The 24,022-nt window shown below is 42.8% G+C and overlaps 1 protein-coding gene across 2 annotated transcripts in view; it reads left to right on the top strand.

Annotated features, from left to right (window-relative positions):
- The window catches only part of HTR4 (5-hydroxytryptamine receptor 4), a 151,371-nt gene that overhangs the window by 60,180 nt on the left and 67,169 nt on the right, over positions 1–24,022 (top strand). For both annotated transcript variants that reach the window (XR_010391729.1, XM_064520874.1), the window contains exons 3-4: positions 11,656–11,781; positions 14,398–14,598. Coding sequence is in view for 1 of the 2 variants with exons in the window: in XM_064520874.1 (XP_064376944.1) it covers positions 11,656–11,781; positions 14,398–14,598 (327 nt within the window). In the remaining variant the exon portion in view is untranslated. The remainder of the gene's footprint in view (positions 1–11,655; positions 11,782–14,397; positions 14,599–24,022) is intronic.

The following is a 24,022-nucleotide window of genomic DNA, read 5'->3' as shown; positions in this document are numbered from 1 at the left end:
TCTGCTCCTGTGTTTCTGATCTATTTTATCACATTTCAGCTCTCCAGATCTTTGCTTCTTTCCAATTTTGTCTAGGCAATAGCAGTTAACTTCTAGCAGGGCTCCTAATTTGTCTTCCATTTTGATACACATCTTACTAGCTTATATTCCAGTCTAAAGGACTTAGCATCTGATGTTGCTCACTCTTGAGTGGGGATCTCATTTATTAAGCAGTGTCATTGTGGAGCTACTGGCTTTATTATCTATGTTTTCCTCTTGCACTTTACTTTTCTTCTTTTCTTTTTTTCTTTTCTTCCTCACAGTTCTTGGAGCAGGTTCCTCAGTCTGTGGCAGAGAAAATTATAGACCTGTGACACTCAGCATATTAGGATGTAATTTATTTGCAAGTGGTCAGTTGTCAAACAAAATTTTAAAATCAATCTGTAGTGAGTGAATTGAGAGAGGCAGCAGCTGCCTCCCATTTATTATCAAACAGCAGTTCCTTAAATTTGCTTTAATTCATGCTTTATGGAGTCAAAAATCTAAAGTTTACTGAATGATCATCTGAAGGTCAGAGAACAATTTGTGAATGGGTAGTCTGCACTGATGACACGAAGTAACCTGTAGGTCATTGCACTCCCTTGCAGAAGAGGTACCTTCATTTGCATTGCTCTGTTCTCCAGGAATGTTTTTTTCTAGGAATTTCCATCAAGGGCTTCTGCAGATGAGCACTGTGAGACACTGCTCCTGGAAGCTTTTGCACATGCTAACCAAAGGAAATCACAACTGAGCAAACACAGAGCTTCTTAGGCAGGACGCAGTGAAATGTGCCAGTAGTGACTCCGGGTGGGATCTGGGTTGCATCTGAGTTGAGTGCCTGCACTTATCATCTACAAAATGGTCCCGACCGCTGCTTTTTCACTTAGGCTTGACTGTCCTGCTGCTTGCCCAGGTTGACATCTTCTCTTTGTTTATTTAAATTGAGACATGTGATGAGGCTTTTGTGGAGAATATTTAGAACATGCACTTAGCTGAGGACATAGAGGGAGGTTTAAATAAAACAAGAGATTTAAGTGCTCCCTTCTCTATTCAAGGACTTTCCATGCCTTTGCTGAGAAAGGACAGCTATCTGGAGCCTAAACATAAAAGCAAGATTCATACATAATTAATTGATGGACACACACTCTGGGGGTGGGAGATTTCTGGCTACAACCTCTGGAATTAGCATTTCCAAACTGATCTTTATGATAAAACACAATTTAAAGTAGCAAAGTAGGAAATGCGTGACCTCTCAAAAAATACTTTCAGCCTTTCCAACTGATTTGTGCTGTGTCAGGATACAGCTAGCTGGTTGGACACTTCAGAAATTGTCACTGGTGCAGGGACTAAAGAAACACCCGATTCCATGGGAAAACCAGTCAGTCAGTCAGTCAAATATTTCAAGGTGCAATCACCAAGAAACACTACCATTCTGTGCCTGAATAAAGCTCATATGTTGTCTTCAAAAAAGAAGTAAAAGTACTTCCCATGATTGTCTTGTAATGAGTGAGGTGTGAACTGATTTCCTTGTGGCTGAAAGCCGAGAGAGGTGACTTAAATAAAATGTATTCCTAAAATCATCGCATTATCTTGTCTCTACCAACTCTTCCGTTAGCCGGAGGAACAAGAAGAACCTCTTTCATTCTCCCTGATTCTTGAAACTGGGAAATTCTCTAGAAAACATTAGAAATTGGGCAGCCAATAGCTGCAGTTGTCTTTCATTGTCCAAGGTGCAAACAAGTAGTGAGAAAAGTAACACAGCCTGGATCTTTTAATATACAGGGTGATGGCAGGGCAGTTCCACCAGCCTTGACTGCCTGCCTCTCATTTAATATTAATTCCCTGAATGCAAACATTGCTTACAAGGCAGAGCAGGACTTTCATGCTTTTTGATTTTATATTCTTGTAGCACACCTGCAGGCCTTCAGTAAAGATGTAAACAAAGTTTTTCCCTGGTTCGAAAATGAGACCTTGGTACTAGAACCTGAGATATCTATGTGCGTGTGCGTGTGTGTAATAGAAAGTAATAGTTGTGATGTTACTTATGTCTCTGTACAAGTGAAATTATTTTACGTGATATCTAAATTACGATACTTTTTGGTCTAAAGTACTTGCTAGACTTTGTCTTCAACATTTATGGGATATAGAAGTGAAATGAATGGCAATTAATGTGAATGCTGCTAGGAAAATAAGTTGTTTCATTAAATCAGATCTCCTGAGCATAGCTGTGTCATATTTGTCACTTGACCGTAGAGCCTGCTCTGTTTAAGACTTACATGTGACGTGCAATAGGCAATAGCCACTTCTCTGGAAAACAGAGGATAATCACATTGTTCAGATAGCATACACACCAAAAGGCAGATTTATTTTCTTGTTTCTTTCATCATCTTCTGTGCTTTATTAAACTGACATATGTGCTTTGGTAGATGCATTGGGCTTACTTCTGAAGAGCAATTCTAATTAGGAAACTGATCAGGACATTTCTGATTAAAGGCATGTTTGATCTTTAGTTTTATTCAGCATTTACAAAGGAGAAATGATTGTTACAGCAGCTCTGCTGCACTTTGTAGTGTATACAGAAAAGGAGTGACATGACTGATGAGAAAGTGTTTGGCACAACGTGGCGCTTAAATTCCTACCCACGCTAAACCAGAAGTTTGATTTTTTCATAGCTTTAGAGTATTTGGTAGCCTCATTAAAACTAGTAGACCCGACATACCCAGAAAGTGTTATTATGTTTATGTGGAAATAAAAGGAGAATATTCAGCCTGAAAAGGGGGTATTGGCAGTTAAGTTTAAAAACTTGGAAGTATATTGTAAGGAGCAAAACCCTGTGCCAAGGTCCTGCAAACTCCAGGTAAATGTGTAGGATTGTCGTGTGTGTTTGTGCAGTGCTTTGCACAGGATATCTCCTATCGTAGTTGTTAGTGGATCCGAAGAGAAGTACCAAGAGTAATAGCAGCAGTTGCACTTCCCTCATGTAAACATCATGATCTTAATCTAATGTTAATTTCATAAATTAATTTTAGCTTATATTTTAGGTGACAGTCTAATGGTTTTTAAGGATTGTACTTACATGCATAAGTGTTACAGCAGTATCCTTTCATATGTGGGTGTAAATTATGTAATACTTCTCTGTTACTTGAGAAAGAGCAGAGCCAGGATGTTCATCCTTCATTTTATAAAAAGCAGAAACAGACCTGACTTCTAGACTCTGGTATAACTTCTCTACAGAGAGAAAGGCTTTAAAATTTAGGCACTGCCCCAAGACTCCCTAGATCTGTGTTCATTTCTGAGTGCTGTCACACATTTCCTGTATGACTTTGCAAACTGCTTTCTCTGTCGAGGCCTCAGACCTTCATCTCCATGATGAAGATCATGATGAAGAACCAATTTTCAGTCCCACATGTGATTTTTATGTAGAAAAGGCAGGAACTTCAGCTGATGTAAACTGAGGAAACTCCGCAAACAGGAAGGAAGCTCATTTTCCCTGGGATCGTTACCCAGAGCCTCTCGTCTCTTGACTGAGCCTGAGTCGTCTCAAAGCCTGAAATGCATGCAGAGCTGGTGCCAGAGCTCCGGGCCGTTGCTCTGACCAACATCCAGCATTATGAAGTCTCCTGAGGAACCACAGGCGGGTGGCATTTCCAGCACACACCTGCTATCCAAATGGAGAGAGCGTTCCTAGCACATACCTGATTGACTACGCATCCCACTCACAGCAATTTTTAAAACATTTAAATAGCCTGTCTTCTTTGCTTGTTCTTGACAATTCATTTTAATCAGTATTATCAGCTATTTAAACACTTAATTCTGTTAAGCACTATAGCATTTGGCCTTTAGGTGGTATGTGGAGTCGGGGTGCAATATCAGTGATGCTATCAGTAATTTTGACCGTGAGGTGCTGGCCTAAAATCCTCATTTCATAGCTTGTGGGAATGCTTCCTAGCAGTGCTGAGCTGGCTGGGTCCCAGCATCAGTCCTTTGCACATAGGAGCAATGATCTGACCAGAGCTACTGTTCTTTGCACTAGTATGGTGGGTTTTAAGTCCCATAGCACCAGTGGAAGCAAGCTGGTTTGCAGAACTCTTCTGAGGTCCAAACTAGCACAAAAGGAAAAAAAAACGCTATTCTCCTCCTCCTGCAATTTATTCAGTAAAAAACAATGCACTCAATTAAGCTAACCATACAACTGAGTTATTTTAATGCATGGAATGGCCTTTGTTTGTGGCTTGTCAATAGTTTAATTAATCTTGATCTGTTTCTAAAATAGAAGTGAAGTACGTAATTGATTTGAATCTGTTAGAAGTGGTCCTGCCATCTGCACAGTCTGAAGTGAAGCAGCACAAGCAGTGTAACATTTATATGCATTAAAAGAAATGATATGCTGCTTGATTAATGCTGACTTCTGATTAATATTTTTAGGTGGCAATAGAAAAGAATATGGTAACAGCTGGAAAACCGTAGATCAAATATTTTTTTCCTTATTGTCATGTTTCTATACAGACACACACGTTGTTAGGTTTATTCATAAAATAACTTAGCTTGATTTTTAAGTGTTTATCAAGCAACCTCTGATATTATGCCTAGAAATAATCAGGGCAGTGGGGAGGAGGGGAGAAAAATTGCACCTTAGTTGCGGTTAAAGACCTACACGAAGTACCATGTCACCAGCAGTAACAGACTGAAAGGCCATGGCTTGGTTGAGAACGAAGTGGACCAACTCCTCCACGCATTCCCTGTACACTTTGAGGCCACTGTTAAATCAAGCAGAAAGCTCTTTTCTAGGCCAGCCTGATAAAATTCATCCCCTGAAATTTTAGTCCTCTTCGGTGAGAATTACACATGCACCTCGTTACGAAGTATGTATTAAGGACCCTGCTATCTCGCTGGGATGCTCCGGACACCTCTGTGAGCAGAGTTATTCCCTCCAGTTTGGAAGTGGCTCTCTGGCCATCCAGGAGTCCTTTTTAATAGCTGCTCTCCTCTACACTCCAAAGAGAAGTCTTTTTTACTGTGCCCTCATTCTCTCTCTTTTGCTCCTGCATAAACCTCACAGATATCATCTCTTGTCTTCTCCTGGCCTGAGCGCCCCATGCTGCCCGTGCCGGCAGGCTCTGCTGAGCTCCCTGATGGGGCCAGAGCCTGGCTGCACACCCGCCTGCCCCCAGCCCAAACCAAGGAGTGTTGGGCCAGTGCCCAGGGCACTCTCAGTGCTGAACTATTTATTAGTGATTTTATCCCACTGCCATGGTGGGGAGGTCATGATGTGACATGCATTAGGAAAACCCAGGGAGCAAGGTATATGGTCTTACCGACATGACTGATCTCTGTGGTTTAATTGCTGCATAAAATATGCAAAAGCACTTGAGGTCATTTAGAAAAGTTGAGGTGTTTACAGGAAAGTAGAAATTGAGCTTGAAAAAATAATTACACTTTTTTTTGATAATAGTAATGACTACACAGACAAGCCTTTTAAATGCCTCCACATGTGGGTTTTAAGCATTCATTCCTCATCAGCTTTTCACCTTTTCCCTTAAGTGATTTCTATATTCCTACTAACCAACAATCATTCTGTCTGAATCTCATTTCCTCATAATAGCAAAGCCATCAATCTCTGCTTTATTAAACAGGGAAGCATGCTTGGTAGCTAAAGCATTCAGATTTGATCAAAGATGTTATGCAAACCATTGATTTTAATTTACAGCAATATCCACTTCTTTCATTATTAACAGCTTTGAATTACTGAGACTGAATAATTAACAAATATTCCTACTTGATGATAGATTATCCAAAAGGCAGATGTACAGAAGCATAATGCAGTTGAACATGCTTCCTGTACCCCCAGTGATGCACATGTCTATTGGACATTCCCCAGCGGAGCAATACAACATGGCATGAAAGAAAAACTCTGGAGAGATCTCACAAGCTCTCTTAAATGCTTCCAAAATTATTATCACATCAAATGCTCCACAGATGAGCATGTGAGGGCATGTTTCTAACCTGCCTATCTTCATTCAGAGCCCTGGGTTGTGGCCAGACAAGTGCAAATGTTGTAGACCAGAGCGCTACCAACTTAAGGGCAACCCTGTTGGTTTACTTCATCTGTGAAATGTGGCCTTAAAACACTTTCCTGTTTCCTGCTGATGATGCCACTTGCCACCTCCTTGTTAAACACAATAGATCAAAATATCTCAGTCTGTGCCTTTTAGAGATTTGCAGGGCTGTGGCCATCTATTGCTGAAGCATCCCTCAGTTTTCAAGCAGGGCAACATCTTGCAAAAAGTGTCTCAGTGCTGGCCTCCTTTGGCATTTCCAGAGATTGTTTTGACCAGTGAAATTCAAAATCTCTGTGCACCAAAGACCCGAAGTGGGGAATTCCCTTTAGTGCCTGTTCAGTTGCACAGATCTTTGCAGCTGAGGGGGCCGAGAGGGGTGGAGGTCTCCATCTCGCCCAGGAAGCCTGTTCATACAGGAAGGTGTCTAGATGCACGAGGAGGGAGTCTAAACTTTCACCTCCTCTTATGGCTGCTGTCCATAAGGGGAACCTTGACACAAATGAAAGGAAATCATCTGGGAGCCTTACAAAAGGAGACTGCCAACACCTACCCTGCAAAGACAGATCTCCCATCCACCCAAAAACACAAGCCTGCACACTGGGTGTCTTTGCTTAGCTGGGTGTCCTCTCCCAGCTGAAACTCAGTGTCAGTCTCCCATGCCAAAGGACCAAACTTGGCAAGTGATGACTTCAGAGTTATAACTTCTTTTCAGCTGTAAGAGTCTTCTCTTCACAGCCTCTGAGAGAAGGGAGTAGAAAATCCTGCAGCTAATAAAGAGGATAGAGGTGTCTGCAGCTATTTCTGTCCCAGCTGCGCAGTGAAAATCATGATTCCTCTCCACCTCCAGAGACCTTTTCTCTGGCATCCCCCAAGCTCCCTCCTCCTCCCAGGCCTGCAGAACAACCTGTATAAATCATGGCAAGGACAGTGTGGACTAAAAAGTCAGCAACACACAGGAAACACCCAGCTTTCCACCTCTGTGTTACATCACCCAGCTGCCTGGCATTTGGATGCTATCATGTCTGTGTAAAGAGCAGCTGAGGGTAAATCTTGACAAAAATGATCCAGCACTAGTCAGGGAGAACTGATGTGAAGAGCTCACCATGCCTACCTCGAGCATCGGAGCCTGGGGATAGGCTCATCTTTCAGGTGGCAATAGCAGGTAGTAGCCTTGATATTTATCTAGGTTTCTAAAAGAGGGAGATGAGCAGACAGTTTAATTCACTCGTGCATTTATTACATGTTGGCTTGATTACTGTGATCCTTTCATGTTTGAGTGCAAAATCATTTTGCCTTTGAGAGCAGAACAACTCTTTAAATTGACGGGTCAAATCAAAATGCTTCACTCCTCTTTAACTCCCTCTGTGGGATTAGACCCCCCCCCCAGGGCGCCCTCACAGCAAGTGCATTTCACTGGGCAGCTCAGCTGCCAGTCTGAGAAACCTCATCCAAGGGGTGGGGAGGGGCAGTGTTTCTCAGCAGGCAGCCTCAAAACCACAGAGCTACCCCCAGGCAAGACCCAGAAGGCTTGGTTGCCAGATCTGCCTCCCAAGGCACTCCCTGGTGGAGCGCCAAGTCCTATCCATGGACCATAACCAGTTCATACCCTCCTGGCAGGGCTTGGGGACAGGGAAGGTGTCTCTCCCCCTCTGTACATGCTACAAAGTAGAGAAAGATGCGAGGTGCTCGAATACCATGGTGATGAGTATTGTTTAGGAAAAGCAGGACAGGCAAAGCTAGATAAAAGAAAATATAAATCTAACTCTCTACCTAGCTCTGTATAAATTAAACCATCATCATCCTCATTATCCCTAAGACAGCATGTATGTGCTGCCATGCTCACTCAGGAGGAAAAGGAACATCTTTTGTATGGAGCTATTCAGCGTAGTTTGACATTTTGTTTCGCAGATGCAGTCATGGAGCAATGTTAGTCTATTATGAAGGCTCCATTTAGACAGGTGCAATTACAGGTCCATAAGGTGCCTTTGATCTTGGCACTCCCATTGTTCCTGGAGGCTTTTCACCCCCCCCCCCACATACCCAGCTAGGTGGCCGGTGGCTGAAACCTGCCTTTGAAATTGTTTCTTTTCCTTTTCCCCCTAAATTTCATGGGGTCTTCTTCTGCTGATGATTATTAATGAAGGCTCTGATGATCAGTTTTGGTCAAAATACTTATGCTTGGCAAGTGTCTAACCTTTCCCAGCTGTGCAAGAGCCAGCTGCACAAGGAGGGCAGACAATGGGCCAAGAGCAGTCTGTGCTGCTCCAACAGGGGAAAATTACCTTGTGCTTCCTGCTCTGCATAATGCACATGGGAAGGGACGGGCTCCCCCCCGGCTGCGCATTCTTTTCCAAAGCGCTTTGCTGCAGTACAGCTTCATGTGTCACCAGCTCCCAGCTTCCTGCCTCCCCAGATCTGAGGAAAAGGACTTCGTTTCTGGAATAAAGGAGATTGTTCAGGTCAGATGTAAGTGGAGATGGAAAGGAGGACAAGTGAGCGTATTTGTGGAGGGGGCAAGTGACAGACTTTTCCTAGGACCAGCCATGTGGCCAGTGACTGATTCTGTAGAGCAGCTTGAGATTCTGGGGCCAAGATAAGGAATTAGATTCCAACTGCCTTTGGTTTTGAGAAAAGAGTTTATCTGCAATTTGGAGTGGCCGCTGGCGACCGAGAAGCGCAGAAATGGATGTCACTTGCTTGGTTTTGAATTTGGCATGTTATTACTAGTCCTAGGAGGAAGGCTGCCCAGAGGGGTACTGGGCATTCAAAAAGCAGAGCAGAGAGAGGGAAGCCAAAGGAATCCACCAAGAGCTATTAAAAACAAACCCTCTGGGTCACAGACCCTTGGAAGATGAGGGGAGCATACAAGGGAAGTATTAGTATATGCATGTAGGCGTTTCATTTCCTGCAGGCCACTATTGGACGTATAATGATGGAGGAGACAGATCCTTTTGATCGATGTGGCTTTTCTTATATTAGATGCGAGAAAGTGTGACTGGACCAATGTAGAAAAATTGCAGGCAGCAATGTCAGTATAATTGCAATAACTGAAGAAACAAAACCGAATCATTTCGGTAGCTGTCCAAGAACTAATGACCCAAGGCTATGGGAAGCAGAGCTCTCAATAAATACCATGAAACCCACGTTTAGTTAAGGCAGAGGCTTGTTGACATTCCTGAATGGATGGAAAAATTTGCTTAGAGCTACCAGCTGCTCAAAAGGCATGTGGATACTTCTTGGGGCCTTAACTGCCCTCGTTGAAGTCATGCTAAGATCAGTAGAGAGCTCTTTCTAATTAAGTGCAAACTCTTTCAGATGCTGAATAAAACCCACCCTTTCCTTCTATCTCAGCATCCATAATTGGCTTGCACAAAAATAAGTGTCTTGTTGAGTGCAAGCCCATGGCTACATCTGACCTCTTCAACATAGCACCAGAAACCTTTCTCCATTAAGCAGGAGGGGATCCACTGACATTAGCACTGAAAACCATTAGGGTAAAAGAAGAACTCATGCCTTTGCCATGTCTGCTGGACCATTCAGCTTAATGCAAGACAAAGCCTGCTTCCTCACTGGGCACCTTTTGCCCTCAGCCACATATACCTCCTCTCCTGGTACGCAGGCAGTATTCCCAGCAAGCCACTTCCAGAAGGATATGTGGCTGACAAAGCTCAAGGACCTTTGCCAGAAAATCCTGCAGGTACACGGGATACACTCCATTGGCCACTCTGCATGAAATTTATGACACTCCTGGTTTGAACAGATGAAATTATGTGGAATTATGTGTGTGTGCTCTCACAGGGGAGAAAGCACTGTACGTGGCATACAGACATACATCTGTGAAGCTAGGATATGCAGTTACCTCTGTCTTATAGCCTAATTGCACTTGCTTTTGAACTTGCATATGTCTGCCTGATGCCTTATGTTTCTATGGAATGGCTGTGAGGCCAAGGCATCTCCTTTCCTCTTTCTTATTTGTTTGTGAGCATCCTCACCCATCTGGGTGAATCTATGCAGCAACATCGAATACATCTCTTTGTAAAACAGTAAAAATTAAGGAACTTCTAAGACACCATTGATGCTAAACATGAGCAGGCCACTTGCCGCCTCACCGCTGTGCAGAACCTCAATAGGCTCAAGCCTGATCCACTAACACAACTGGCAGCGCACAGGAACATCATACTCAAAGTGGCATCCCTTTTAGGTATAAAACGGATGTTCTACAATGCAAGTTTAGAGGGAAGTCAGTCATTAGAAGCTTATTAAAATGGTACAAGTATCAGTGTCAGAACTTCTGCAGAGTTTCTAATCTTTTCTAGCTTTTGCCAAAATCAGGAGAATTCAATGAGCTAAAGTGTAACAATCATCTGGAATGCATTTAGTAAATAAAAAATTACCTTAGAGGAAGTCAAACAAACAAATGAGACTAACACGGAATAACAGTTCAGTATTTCAATTACCTGAACAATCTCACGTTAATCCTGGCTGCTGAATACCAACTCCATACACTGTGAAGAAATTTCCCTGCTGAATCAATGTCAAGTGCTGCTCTTAATGTCAGTTTATCTCTAGTCACACTTGGTAGTAAGAACAAACACCCATTCTCACCTGCCTAATGTAATACTTGAAGTTACACAAGCAGGTGAAAGTTTGGGATGTCTTTTGTTGTGGACGCATAATTTGAAATAGTCTAAAAGGAAAAATTGCTCAAAAAAATTTCACAATAAAACCAATTTTATGAGAAATTGAATGCTGTTTATTGCGTGCTATTTATTGCCTTCCTGTTTTGCAGTCTCCAAAATGGAAAAAAAAAAATCGTAACATTTAGCAAAATATTTTTGGAAAAGCAAACTTAAAATATGTTAAATATTGTATTTTCATGTTATTCTTCCTTTTTCTCTTTTTTCCTCATTAACTGAGAGAAATTATTAATGTCATGGTAGGGGAAACTGCGTATTTCCTTTTAATTTTTTTTTCTTTTCCTGTGTTGAAAAAGTTTCCAACTTTGAAAAAGTTACTAAGTAGAAAAGAAGAAAAAAAATGCCACACTACCTCTTATTCTGTGGCACAGAGTGAAGAGAAGAGGGAACAAGGGAAAAGATTATACAGAAAAAAAGAAAAGAAAATGAAAATATTTCTGTATAGAAAATACCATTATTTATTGGAGTGAAAAGAGAATGAGAACATTTTCATCCAGAGATACTTAAGTGGAAGGGACTTTCAGAAAACAATGCACACCTGTTTAGTTATCTTCAGCACTCTAAAATGAGCTCCTTCTCTGTATTCATCAGTTTATCCACCAGTGGGGCAACATGGGCTGTCACAGATATTGCAGATATTCTCCATGCGTAGCCTTTCTGGTGACGGGTACAGCTCTCACAGCTTTTCCCATAAGTTTGAAATCTGCACTGTTAGATGCTGCTGAGATTTTGGTGGGGACGCTTTGGTGCTGGGATGGGATGGAGGACGTTGCTGTTGTGTATGCTTGAACGTATGCGCCTGCATGACGTCCTTTGCACTGCGGTTGCGGCGGGCAGTTCCCTTCCAGACTCCATTGCATTTTCTTTTTTGTGCTCCCCAGTTCGAGTGAGGGCTTCAGCGTAGCAGAGAAGATCGTGCTGCTCACCTTTATCTCAGCGGTTATACTCATGGCCATCCTGGGGAACCTGCTGGTGATGGTGGCTGTGTGCAGGGACAGGCAGCTCAGGTGAGTCCCCGCAGCACAGCCCAGTCCTCTCCCACAGCAGGGACTTACAGGGGCAGGACCACACAAATTGCCCTGCAAAATACCCTCTGCACGCAGCTGAGGACATACACCGCTGTGATGGAGAACGGTCTCCCTCCTCTGTCCTCTGCAGCTGTTAGCATCATGGCACCACCAGACTTTCTTGCTGTTCTCGATTTGTCTGGATTCAGGTTTATACTATGGGAGCATGATGATTTTAGTATCCATTCTCCACAATTTTAGCATTCCCAAGGTCAAAAACAGATAAATAGTAAAAAATAGAGCCAAGCAGGAATTCTGTGGAGAAGAAGGTCGGCCCCTGTCCCTTTTCTTTTGCTGTTTCAAATTGCCTTTCTAATGAGCCCATCAGTAAAGCACACAGATCAAGAGCCTGCTACAATTAGTATGTCCCACTGCCACAGCTTGGCAGTTGCTCCCCGTGACTTTCAGGGGGTCATCAGCAAAATTCCTGTCTTGGAGTTGCTGCTAACCATGGGATTTGTCAGACAAGCCTCAGGAGCAGAGTGAGCTATTCAACAACCTTCAGACATATTCTGTGTGGGATTTTTAATGGATTTAATTTTATTTTAGTGTTGTGATTTTAAAAGTGCTCTTCAAGTTAAAATTATAGCTTCAGTCTATAGTCTTCTCAGTGTTTTCTGGAAGGATTTTCTCAATTTACAACTTAAAATAAAATCCCCCTCTTCCACTCCCAACTCTCCACAACACCTCCAGTGCATCCCAAAGGCCTTCAGTGAGAAGGCGATGGGCTGCATCTGCATCCCAGCATGCAGGACAGCAACGGGCCAGTGGGTACCATCAGAGGCACCAGCTCCTTATGATCTATCCCAGGTGAGTCTAACAAACACAATACAGCCTGGTGTGGAGAGGCCAGCTTGGCACCCTGGAACAGTATAAAGAGAAAGGCATGATATGCAAGCCAAGTCCTGCCTCTGTGGCTAGTCCCGCTCCTGTTCTGGGGCTAGCTTTGGCACTGCTGCACAGGAACACATGGCATAGTGGAGGCAAGTGCTCCTGGAGCCATGGGGGAAGTGTAGTCTGGCCTTACAAATCCCTTTGGATAGTTGTGTGTCCCTCAGCAATTGCACATGGACCTCAGTGCTCAGGTTTCTTCTGATCCATCCCACACCAGTTCTTTCACTGCTTTTCGACCTTCACCAATAGCCCTCTCTGCTTCCCAGTCCTGCACCTCCACACAGCACATTTTGGCTTATCACCAGCCTCTTTTCAACTATAGTCACTCAGAGAAAAACTGAAGAAAAATGAGTAATCATTAACATGGTGGTAATAAGTTTTATTACACCCTATTGATTTCCTTATACTGCAGTATACCTAATAGTAGCACCGTTACAAAGAGAAAAATACAAGTTATTTGTGTGGGCTTTGGCACAATGGTGAAGGCTACAAGATGATAAGTTTAATGAGATGTGTGCAGTGATTGGGCAGGAGTATGTTAGCCAGATATTTCCTATGCTGGAATCACCACACAGGAACCTTCTTTTCCATCTAACCAGCTTTTGAGCTCTTTCGGACACCAGCAAATGAGCTTTAAATAGACTGCACGTTGCACAGGGAGCCCTGCAAAATGTTCCATAGGAAAAGTCACTTTTTCAGTTGTCTCACACACTCATTTAGAGCATCCTCTGACTTACCTCCCATCACTACACTTGTATCTGACTACCTAGGCCTCCACCACAGGTATTATAGGTGTTGACTCGTACCCAGAAATCTGGGAAAACTTAGTCCTTTACAACATAGACCCAATATTGCCCATTGACTGTAAGTGAAGAAGGTTTCTCTAGAACCACAGTGACCTTTCTTGGCTATAAATTGAAATCTGTTGCTGATTGCTAGAGCCTGCTGAGAGAATCACAACTTAGTGGGATGAAAAAAGAGGAAGGGGCGGCTATAAATTGAAATCTGTTGCTGATTGCTAGAGCCTGCTGAGAGAATCACAACTTAGCGGGATGAAAAAAGAGGAAGGGGCCATGTTTGAGACTCTCTTACTCCTGGAGACAAAGGATGATCCTTCATCCTTTGCCACTCTTTCAGAAGAGGATGGCTTGGAGGAGATGTAGTCTGGCCATTTCCATCGATGGAGCACTAGTAGGACACACAGGGCCTCCAAGCACCGTGCAGTGTCCAAGGAAAACACTTGTGTTTTCTCAACAGATTTAACCCCAATCTGCACGGGAGGAGGAACTCTCTGAGGGCCTACTTTCATGATAAATTTGTACCTGAACTTCTGTTGTCCACCTTTGAAAATGCAAGCTGTGAGGCTGAGCCAGTCAGGAGCTAAATGGCCAAAGTGCCACTTTGCTGATGCCAAGGCCTGTGAGCACCTATTGCCCCTCCTGTGTGAGCAGAGAGATGCATTTATGCAGGGAACGCAGTGGATGTTTGGCACTCAAACTAGGAATGAGCTAGGGGTGACTATGTAAAGTGAGGAGTACATTAGAGAGGACTTTGTAGTGTGACAGAGTGAATTAGACCCAATCACAGGCGGAAATCTCTGTCCACGTATAGAGGATGCTGCTTTGAAACAGTTCAACCATAATTTTATTATCTGTCTTGCAGGAAAATCAAGACCAATTATTTCATTGTTTCACTTGCCTTTGCGGACCTGCTGGTGTCAGTACTGGTGATGCCATTTGGAGCCATTGAGTTGGTTCAGGACAACTGGATCTATGGAGAGATGTTCTGCCTGGTACGAACATCCCTAGATGTTTTGCTCACCACAGCATCAATCTTTCATCTGTGCTGCATTTCACTGGACAGGTATGAATAGAAGAACATAGAAAATAATAGTATAATACTATAATAATTTGTTTTAAGTTTCTTCAGTGTTGTTGCTTATCAACAGTAGCTGAAGGGCAAATATGAACCTGCTGGGTTCTGTATAGCAATAAACCTCTCTTGGTAGCTGTTTTTTGAGGGAGGTCTCTGAAGCCTCATTGGTGTAGGAAGACTTTGAAAAAAACAGGATTTATATTGATAGAGTGAGCAGATTCTCAAACTGGCACAGTTCTTTTTGCATTATTGATCAGATGTGGCACAGTTTCTTCTTCAAAATAAAGAAAAGACATGCTAAAACATGAATCCACAGAAAAGATCGCAACTGTCACAGAAAGAGATGCATCAGGCACAGGATACTGTTTTAGCAGAAGAGCTATCCTCCTTGAAAAAGTCAGGTATTACTCACTGTGAGTGGCTGGAGAGAAGACTTGGCTTTTGACTGGCTTGATGTGCTGTGCCATACCCCAGGTACTGAGACACTAAATTATCTGGATTTCTCTTCTCCAAAAATATTGTATATATCTTATAAGTGCTGTCAGAACTGCTCTTCCTGTTGTTAGCAGCCACATATCCAGATGAAAACTGATATTACTAAAAGATACATTTTGACATATGTTACTAGATTATACAGAGAAAAATAAGAACAGCAACCCCCCAAATTTTAGAAGCTGTTTTTCTGAGACATCCATTTATATATCTACCCTAGTGAAGGCTAATAAGGAAGTAAGTAGAGGTAGTGAAAAAGGTGAATAGGCTTTGTGGGAGATTTAAACATTTTTCTTTTCTTTTAAAATTTTCTTGCAAAATTAAAATGAAGCCAAAATCCTAAAGAATTTATGGCAAACAGTTTTGTTTTATTTCTTGTTTGCACTTTTTCAGGGCAAAGTGCAGAACTCTTCAACTTTTTAACTGTATTTTGCTTTAAAAAACCTTACAGAATAACAACCATTTTCACTGCAAAAATACTTAAAGGAAAACATTTTGAACAGTTATTCTAATAAGCAACATTTAGAGCCTTCAGTTGAGTTCTGTGGAGAGTTTTCAATACCCTTAAAAATACTATTACTTAGTATAACTAACATGGCTAAAATAACCATAATCATTCTCATCATCTTGACAACAGATATTTAAATAGCATCTTTCATTCAAAGATTCTGTACCCAGCTAGACTTCAAAAGATGCTTGATTGATTAAATTCTCCACTGACTGGCAGAATTCCTTTGTTGTGGGAGACAGGGCCACCACCAAATATAATAGTGTATCCAGATAGAAGCTGATGGGTAATGGCTACAGCATATTTACTTATCTGGAAGTTTATACGGCTGGAACATGAATAGGAAACTCATTATCTTAAAAACATTGACCAGTTGCCACTTTGAGCCAATTATCAGTAAAGCAGATGTTAGGCATTGTGCACTGGAAGTAGAATTGTTATATAAAATGTTGGAGTTAGTTAGATTCTCCACGCTCTTAATTAAGCACAGGAGGGTTTTGTAGACAAGGGAATATGGAGGGAAGATACATTTCCTCCCCAGCCCTCGACCCCGGTCCTTGTCAGGCTCAGGGAGCTGCTCCGATGTGGTTCCTGCTGTGCGACAGCCTGACCTGTGGGTCCACCTCCCTCCTGGATGCAGAGGCTGAGGGTGGCGGCAAGCGTTTCTCTCCCTGCTGCCACTATCACAGCAGAGGTGTTGAAGCCATCTTGGTTCTACTGCTGTCAAAATCAATCGTTCAAAGTTAATGTTTTAGGGATGCAGAACAGAGATCACAGTTTTATACAGGAAGATTTTTGTTTTCTAAACAGACCTGAAGCAGAGCCTGTGTATACACAGCTCGTTAGAATGAACTGGAAATGGAAAAAATACCAGAAAAACCTAGAATGAGATTGGTAAGGTTATTCTTTATCAAATGAAACATTCTGAGCAGCGTGTGGACCTGGACAGTCCCTGACAGCACCGTTCCCTAAGTGCTCAACTCTAGATCTGCTTCCCGTCCCATACTCTTTCATCCTCTGATCCTGGGTGACTTGAATTATCTCTGCCAGACACAGAGCTGCCATAGCGAAGGGGTGCATGTCACTGCCTAGAGTAATGCCTTGATTTCTCCCCTGTTTCTCCCCTGTTTCTTGGGCAAAGAGAAATGAGGAGCCGAGACTGCGGAGCTGAACACTGAGTTCCCCCATCCCAGGCCAATGCTTTAATCACTGGACTATTACATAGGAAAGGAGTGGATATTGGGTATATAGGGATCACCACCCCCTTGCTGTGACTGTGCTAGGAGCAGCACTTCCAGGTGTTTTGATCTGTGATTGCTCCCTGAGAAGGGCAAGGAGATAATTTCATCCTTCACTTCTGCACTAGAGATGAGAAGTGAAAATATCCACCATTACATAGGCTGTCTTAAAAGAAACCAGAGCTGTAACTGTGTTTTGGGGGAGACTCAGCCTGTGAGCTTGTTTCCCGTGAGCCCTGAGGAAAGCCAGTGCATTAGGCTTGGGAAAGGCACAGCAGAAGTCTGAGAGAGCTGCTTCTCTCCTTAGGGGCCTGCCCCGGCATGGGACCCAGCGCCAGACTGGACTAGGACCCAGAGGGGATGGGGGCTTTGCCTGAAGGAGTCCCGTATCAGCAATGCTCCACTTGAACAACCAGGCAGCAGCTCGGGCTTCTGGGATAAAATTATCCTAGTTTTGAAGATTTCCACTTGCCAAGTCTGTGTTTAAACCTTTTGCTTGTGCACAAACATTCTTCCTATATCTTCAGGACTGAAAAAAATCTTGTAAAGTACAAGGAAGAATAGACACACACCCACGCACACAAGCTAAAGAGAAACAAAAAACAAACAATCCCCCACACTGATCTGGATGCCAAATTGATTGAAAGAAATCACCCACACGGCTTTGAATTTGAAGGTGTGAGGAGCAGGAGGTCATCTTAGGTGAATGGGTCGCAGCAAAAATAGTCTTTAGAAAATGCTTGTAAACTTTCTCCTCATGAATGCACTGACAGTTAGAACCTGATCTGCACTGCAGAGCTTCAAGAAATGCCAGAATATTTAATATTAGACTAAACAGAAGTAAAATTGCTTGCAAAGGAACAGAGGATGAATTCATTAATGAATCATAAGTGTGCTGAAGACCTGTGCAAGTTCAGGAATGATGAAGTAGCATAGCACTGGCTGGGACACACAAACACAACAGCAATTTTTGACAGCTGGCAAACCTGAATTTGCGAGATGTCAGGTAATTGTCTCCGGACACACAAATGTTCTTTCTCTTTCTCCTGTGTTTTCCATACATATGCTGTTGTTTGTTTTGAGGCAGAGCAAGGGAAAAAGTTCTGTAAGCTGATGACTGAATGCAGCCTGACACAGACAATTATTGCAGCATTTATCCTTTGTTTGGTGCTTTCATGTTAAAGAATGATGCCGCTGCAGAGTAGCTGCGGAGCTGATCTGAATTTTAGGTAATTCACCGGTATTCTGATTTCCTTGTTTCTCTTCTCAAAATGGCTTTCTTAAGTGCTTGTTAGAGCAATGACCACCACAGACAACACCATTACCAGAGCACTAAAAGAAAAATCCCTAAGAGAGGTTGCTGCTCTCCAAAGGCACTTGAATTTTCCATAGAAACTTTTCTCTATCCTCTAATCTCTGCAGGACATATACACCTCACCTTGCCATTACATCTTGCTGTAGAAGCTAGCCTAGGATGCTATTTTGACTCCATGGGTAGTCAGTGGGAGTTTTGCCACTGACATGAAAAAAGCCAGATTTCATCCTGTAGTTCTCAAAAGAAGGCACAATTATGCCTGTGTTTGCTGACAGTGAGTGTCAGCTGAAAGAGAAAGCCAAAGATCTCTCTGTCTCATGTGAAAAGGAGAAACCTAAATCAGCTGTCTGCCTTTCATCACTTTCTGTTTGATAAGATATTTCAGTCTAAATCCGATCTCAATCCCAAGACGCTGGGCTCTTGGCTTCTCCCAGGACCCAAAGCCATATTCAGACTAGCCACTGTGGGGCTTGAGAGAGGTGAAGGTGCCTTCTGTAGCACTGATGTTCATGGGAGCAATGAAAAATTCAGAGTGGTTCTTATCCTGGGCTGCTTGATCCAGGTGCCCAAGACATTTGATGGGTACTCATGTTGGGTACATACAGTGTGAGTCTGGCCAAAGTCCTTTATGCTGCTGGACAGCTGCATGTATGTATGTATAGGTAGTCACCTTCTCTGCTAGTGGGAGGAGAAGACAAAAATCACCAGTTTTCACCACCTACCAGTGGGGCCTGGAGGGTCATACCTGAATTTTGGATACTCAGCACAGCATAAAGACATCAGTACCTTCTGTGACCACATATATACCTTTACTGAGGTGTTCTCGAGCTGTCCTGAACTGTATAAGTGAAAATGTTATGGAGGTGAGCCAGTCCCTAGCTGTCTTCCTTTCTTAGAGCTGTATTTCTTCCTCTGATCGATTGAGGGGATTTACAAAATACAACTGACTGGGACACTAATAGGGTGCTGTAGCCATCATTGAAGTCATTTAACATACAGCTGGATGAAGTCCCTGCGCACAGAAACACTCCTAACCTGACTAGGAATTTCTGTGCTACTTTGTGGTCGCTTTCACATCCCAGAAAATCTGTTAAAGACGACTTTCTTCCTGAATTACCATTGTATATATTACTTTACATTTGTGCAGTGCTGACTCACTGGTATGGTCTAGCAGCCTTCAATAAATTAGAAATACCTTGTATGAAAGCAATTGCTTTCCATCACACAAGCAGCAGACCATGATAACGACAGATGCGAAACCCTGATACCTCTCACCTACTCAGAATACTGTCAGGTCTAAACAGTCACTAAGACCATCGAAGTTAAGAAATTTTCTTATTATGCCTGTTTAATAAACCATTTTCTGATGAAAATGAAACATGAGACCTTTCCCTCCATCTCTCAGAGGAGGCATTTGGTTGGAAGAAGACAAGGAGAATACAGACAGTTTGATTTTTGGCCCTTACCTGGTCCCTAAGAATGCAGCCCAGATGCATATTACACCTTGCCGTGTCCTGCTTCAGCTCACCCGGAGCTAACAGCAGTCCTACTTCACTCCCTGTGTCGTTTTCATAGAGATTACTTCACTTCTGCTGCCATGAAGTTGGCTATTGTTTCAAAGCTCCTCTGCAAGTAGGACAAAAGGGACTTTTAACAGCGTGGGCGGAGAGGAAGATTGGGTGGAGAGGTGGATACAAAATAGTAGATCCATTCTTCTTATAAAAAGAAGGCTGAAAAACACCTTTTAAATCCACCTTTTTCTCCTTTTGAATTTGCCACCCCCTGCTGTGACTATGCTGGGAACGGCAGGTCCAGGTGTGTCCTGATCTGTGGTCACCCCTCGAGAAGGGCAAGGAGATCATTTCAACCTTTGCTTCTGTGATAGAGATGAAAATTGAAAATATCAAACCTCAGTCACATTTTAATAGATTAAGAGTATAAAAAATTTCTAAATTCCGCTATTTCTTAAGCCTTTTGAGAATTCTTTAAATCCTCTTCCCTTTTCAAACTGAACTCAAAATGTTATGTTGTTTCTGGTGCAGATTAAATAAAATGTAGGTACCTGACAGCACAGTGTAAGAGTGATTAATGACTTGACAGAGTAACTAGTCTGTAATCCAGATGAGCAGTGTACCCACACATGCTGTTAATAAAAGGGACTTAACGCGCTAGCAAAGTCAACTATTTTCTAACTGCCATGCTAAAGTTTTAGGGACTTGGACTACAGGCTTTCTGAGCTTACCTGTCACCCACCTGTGCAAATATCGAGATTTGAAAAGGCTTCCAGATAGTTTGATTTTTGCAGTAGTCTGTAGTCATCTCCAAGCAGCTTTTCAGGTCAGCTCACTCTGATGTGAATAAAAGCAACAAGTCTTTTTTTTTCCTCTCTTATCTGCAAATCCCCACAGCTAAGCTTTAAAGGCTGTTGGCAGAAACTTGAATCTCTAGCAAGTTTTTGTTTGATCTGAGGTTGTTTTTATCCCTGGTGAGGACTCCTAAAACAGTTATTAGAGCATAGAGTAGATGGGGAAATAGCGGTGGATAGCCCTGAGAAGACAACAGCAGGTGTATAAGTGCCGGGGTTTCTGTCCAGGACAGGATGACTCAGCCCATCATCTAGCCTTTCTTTATCACTACTACTTCACCAGTCCTGACAAGTGGGTTTTGGAGGAGCACAGACTTTATGTCCTGGCATCTCACTGAGCCTATTTTGTTTTAAGCAGCACTTGACAGCACTGCTTCCTTCACAGTACTTGATTTGGTTTGTGCTAGCTGTTGCCCTTCTGTTCATTCAGACTTTAGGGGGGAGAATGTTTTTCCTAGCGTGTATTTTTTCTGTGATTCATACATCTCCTGCCTTCTGTTTTATTTCAAGGCATACATCTTTTCTTTTTTTTTTTTTTAACTGGGTTGTTGTACAATGCTCAGGATTCAGTTTGAAAAGTCATGCTGTTCAACATTTTCAGAAAGGGTTGCTTGAAAAGACCTTTATCTGATAATACCTTGTATCTAGTTTCATGACTGCCTCTGAAAAAACACATTCAGGCTTTAATTCTCAAAGGTATTTGGCAAGATCTTCAGAAAAATCTCACGAGATCACCAGATGAACTGGAAGAACTGATCTTACCAGTCAGACATAGGGAGCAAAGTACTGCAGAGACTTAGAGATATTCTCAGTCTCATCTCAAAACATATTTTTACAAGGTATCAGAGGTTCCTCAGGGCTCACTGAATCCAAATTTTGCTGTCACTACATTACACTTTTTCATCATTGTTTTGCTGTTCTAATATGAAAGAAATATTTAGCCTCAAATTATTTATTAATTTATTGCATGTTTTATGCATATCTATGCATTCTTTGTGCCTATGCAATAAATTATGCTGCATATAGAGCAAGAAACTGTGATAGAGTCTTCAAATACTGTTAACCTGTCAGGAATAGCAATTTTCTCTTCCAAGATAGAGTTTTGCAATGCAATTATGTCTCAAAATGCTGGGAAAAAAACAGAGAAACACACAGGTCCTAAGTGTTTGTAGGCTTGGGCTGAGCAAGACTCGAATGAAGAGTGGTCCAGGCCAGAGATTTCTGCCAACAGCTGCGCCTACCTAAATGCAAGGACTGTTGGCTTACTTATCCTGGAGTCAGACAGGGAGAGAGAGAGAGATGTCCCAGGCAGTCGGTGTTCAAAATGTGTATGGCTTTCTTGGTGAAGGCCAACACTTCCAGTCGGACTGGGAAGTGCGGTGGAACTGGTGTGGTTCCTGAGGAGCAGGTGGGACATTCCCCTCCCGGTGAGCATGGAGAAGTGGTGACCCTGCATCCTTACAGCCAAGGTCCCTGAATGCTCACCAGAAGGAGCCCCGAGCACAGAGGACACGGTGCCAGTTTCATGTAGGGGTGATAAAACGCCCTTTCTTTTCTCCTCAGCTAAGGGAAGAGGTCACAAAACATTTCACTGCACACAAATTGACAAGACCAACAGCTGGTTTCTCAGCAGGTGTAGAGGGAGGTGAAACACTGGAGGAGTTCAAGCACAAACCACACACTGTGAGCGGGCAAAACGCACCTCCTGCGCCTCTGTCTCTCGGCACACTGCACTACTTCACGGCTTCCTCTGTCCTCGGCTGCGTCGCAGCCAGCTAAGCTCCCCTCCAAACCTGTGCTTCTGATGGGCATTAGGAACACTGTTTGCCTGCAGTGTTAAAAACATTTGCAGATTTGCTATATGACATACACATAACAGACCTAGCTGTGTGTTTGTATATTCAGAACTAATCCTAATAGAATTCAAACACAACCACATAATCATTGATAAATAAAGGCTAAAGCAAAGCAGATGTATCCAAAGAGTGTTGGAGCACGAGAGTGACAGATGCTCATTGTGCCATTTACAAACATTAATTAACATTAATGTACTGTTCAGCTATCAAATTAGCACAATCCCTTGAGACAAATGATGTTTTAGAGCCTTAAAATTCCTAACGAGCTGAGAACCCTGCACTGTGCAGCGGAATTCCTCCTGTAAGGAGTCCCTTTCGCTGAGGGAGGTGGATTTTTGCCATTTCAGGAACGTGGCTATGAGAGCATTCACCCAGGGGCATGGTTCCCTGCTCGCCGTGTCTGCTCCCCTGCTTTTTCAGATGCTCTATCATACAGCTCTCTGTCTTCATTTATCTTTGCACTGTTCTATGGGTGACAAAGCTGAGGCAGAGGAAGATCAGCTGGCCGGCCCAGGAAGGACATTTCTGTCGCACTGGGGCTAGAAGCCGGGAGCTCCTGTTTTCCCAGCAGCTGGGACATATTGTCTTTCTCAAGGACAGGGAGAAAGCAGCTGCATCCAACGGTGCTTTGTGAAACATCTGGTAGCTGGCTAGCAGCGGAAGTGTTATTAGTGGAGAGACTTACTAGGTTTAAATATGTATCAGTCAGTAATGATTAGGCACTCAGCAACCTGATTATATGATACAAATTCCAGCTTTCATTTTGCACCAGGCCATAAATCCCCTGTACCCTTTTCAGCTAAAAAGGCATCTTGTCTCCTACAGCACCCACTTGCTTAAATAGTGCAGCACAGCACCAGCAGGGAAGGGGAGCTGAACAAGGATAAACTGAGACCCTGTCCCGAGGCAGAGACACGACACACAATGGCAGCATAGTCCATGTCAGCACTCTGCTCTGTGCCGCTTCTCAGCAAAAAAACTAACACAGGATTTGCAGACTTCAGGTCTGAGAGTCTTAAGAAAAATAATAGAGCAGATGGTCATGACACAGCCTGAGGGAAGCACTGTCCTTTAGTAATCTTTACAAACCCTCTAGAAATATGATAATTTATTTTGCCACTGTTGCTGCCAATAAGCCCCCCTCCACACGCACCAACCCACGTAGGGACCATGAAGGAGTCTTCTATCTCCATTTGGCAACATACATTTGTTTGTATTACTAGCTAAATTTATCCAGTTCCAATTAACTGTTCTCTTTAGCATTTTTCTCTGTGTAATTATCTCAACACCAGCAGGCCATTGTTTTTCTTATAAGAATTAATTTTGTTAGATATAATAATTTTAAGACATTTTTATTCTTGACCAGCAATGCATAACCTTGGTTTATTTGGCACAGTTAGAGACCATAGCTTATTTGCTTTGTGGAGAAAAGGAAAAGGGAAAGAGTTGTTCTCTCCAAGGAATGTAACAATCTGGTTATTTGGAGGCCAGATTCTAGTTTCAGTGAAATATCAGCAAAGCCAGTAGTGCAGTTTTGATTTTACACAGGCACAAATAAGCTGAGACTCTAGTTCCTTAGACTTCATAAGATTGTCAGGAGTCAGCTGAAGACTTTGATGCAGTCAGGTTTTATTGAGG

The sequence above is a fragment of the Dromaius novaehollandiae genome, chromosome 15, assembly GCF_036370855.1.
Source record: "Dromaius novaehollandiae isolate bDroNov1 chromosome 15, bDroNov1.hap1, whole genome shotgun sequence".
Classification (NCBI taxonomy): domain Eukaryota; kingdom Metazoa; phylum Chordata; class Aves; order Casuariiformes; family Dromaiidae; genus Dromaius; species Dromaius novaehollandiae.
Note: the sequence above shows the minus strand (reverse complement) of the source record. Positions and strands in the feature narration are given on the sequence as shown.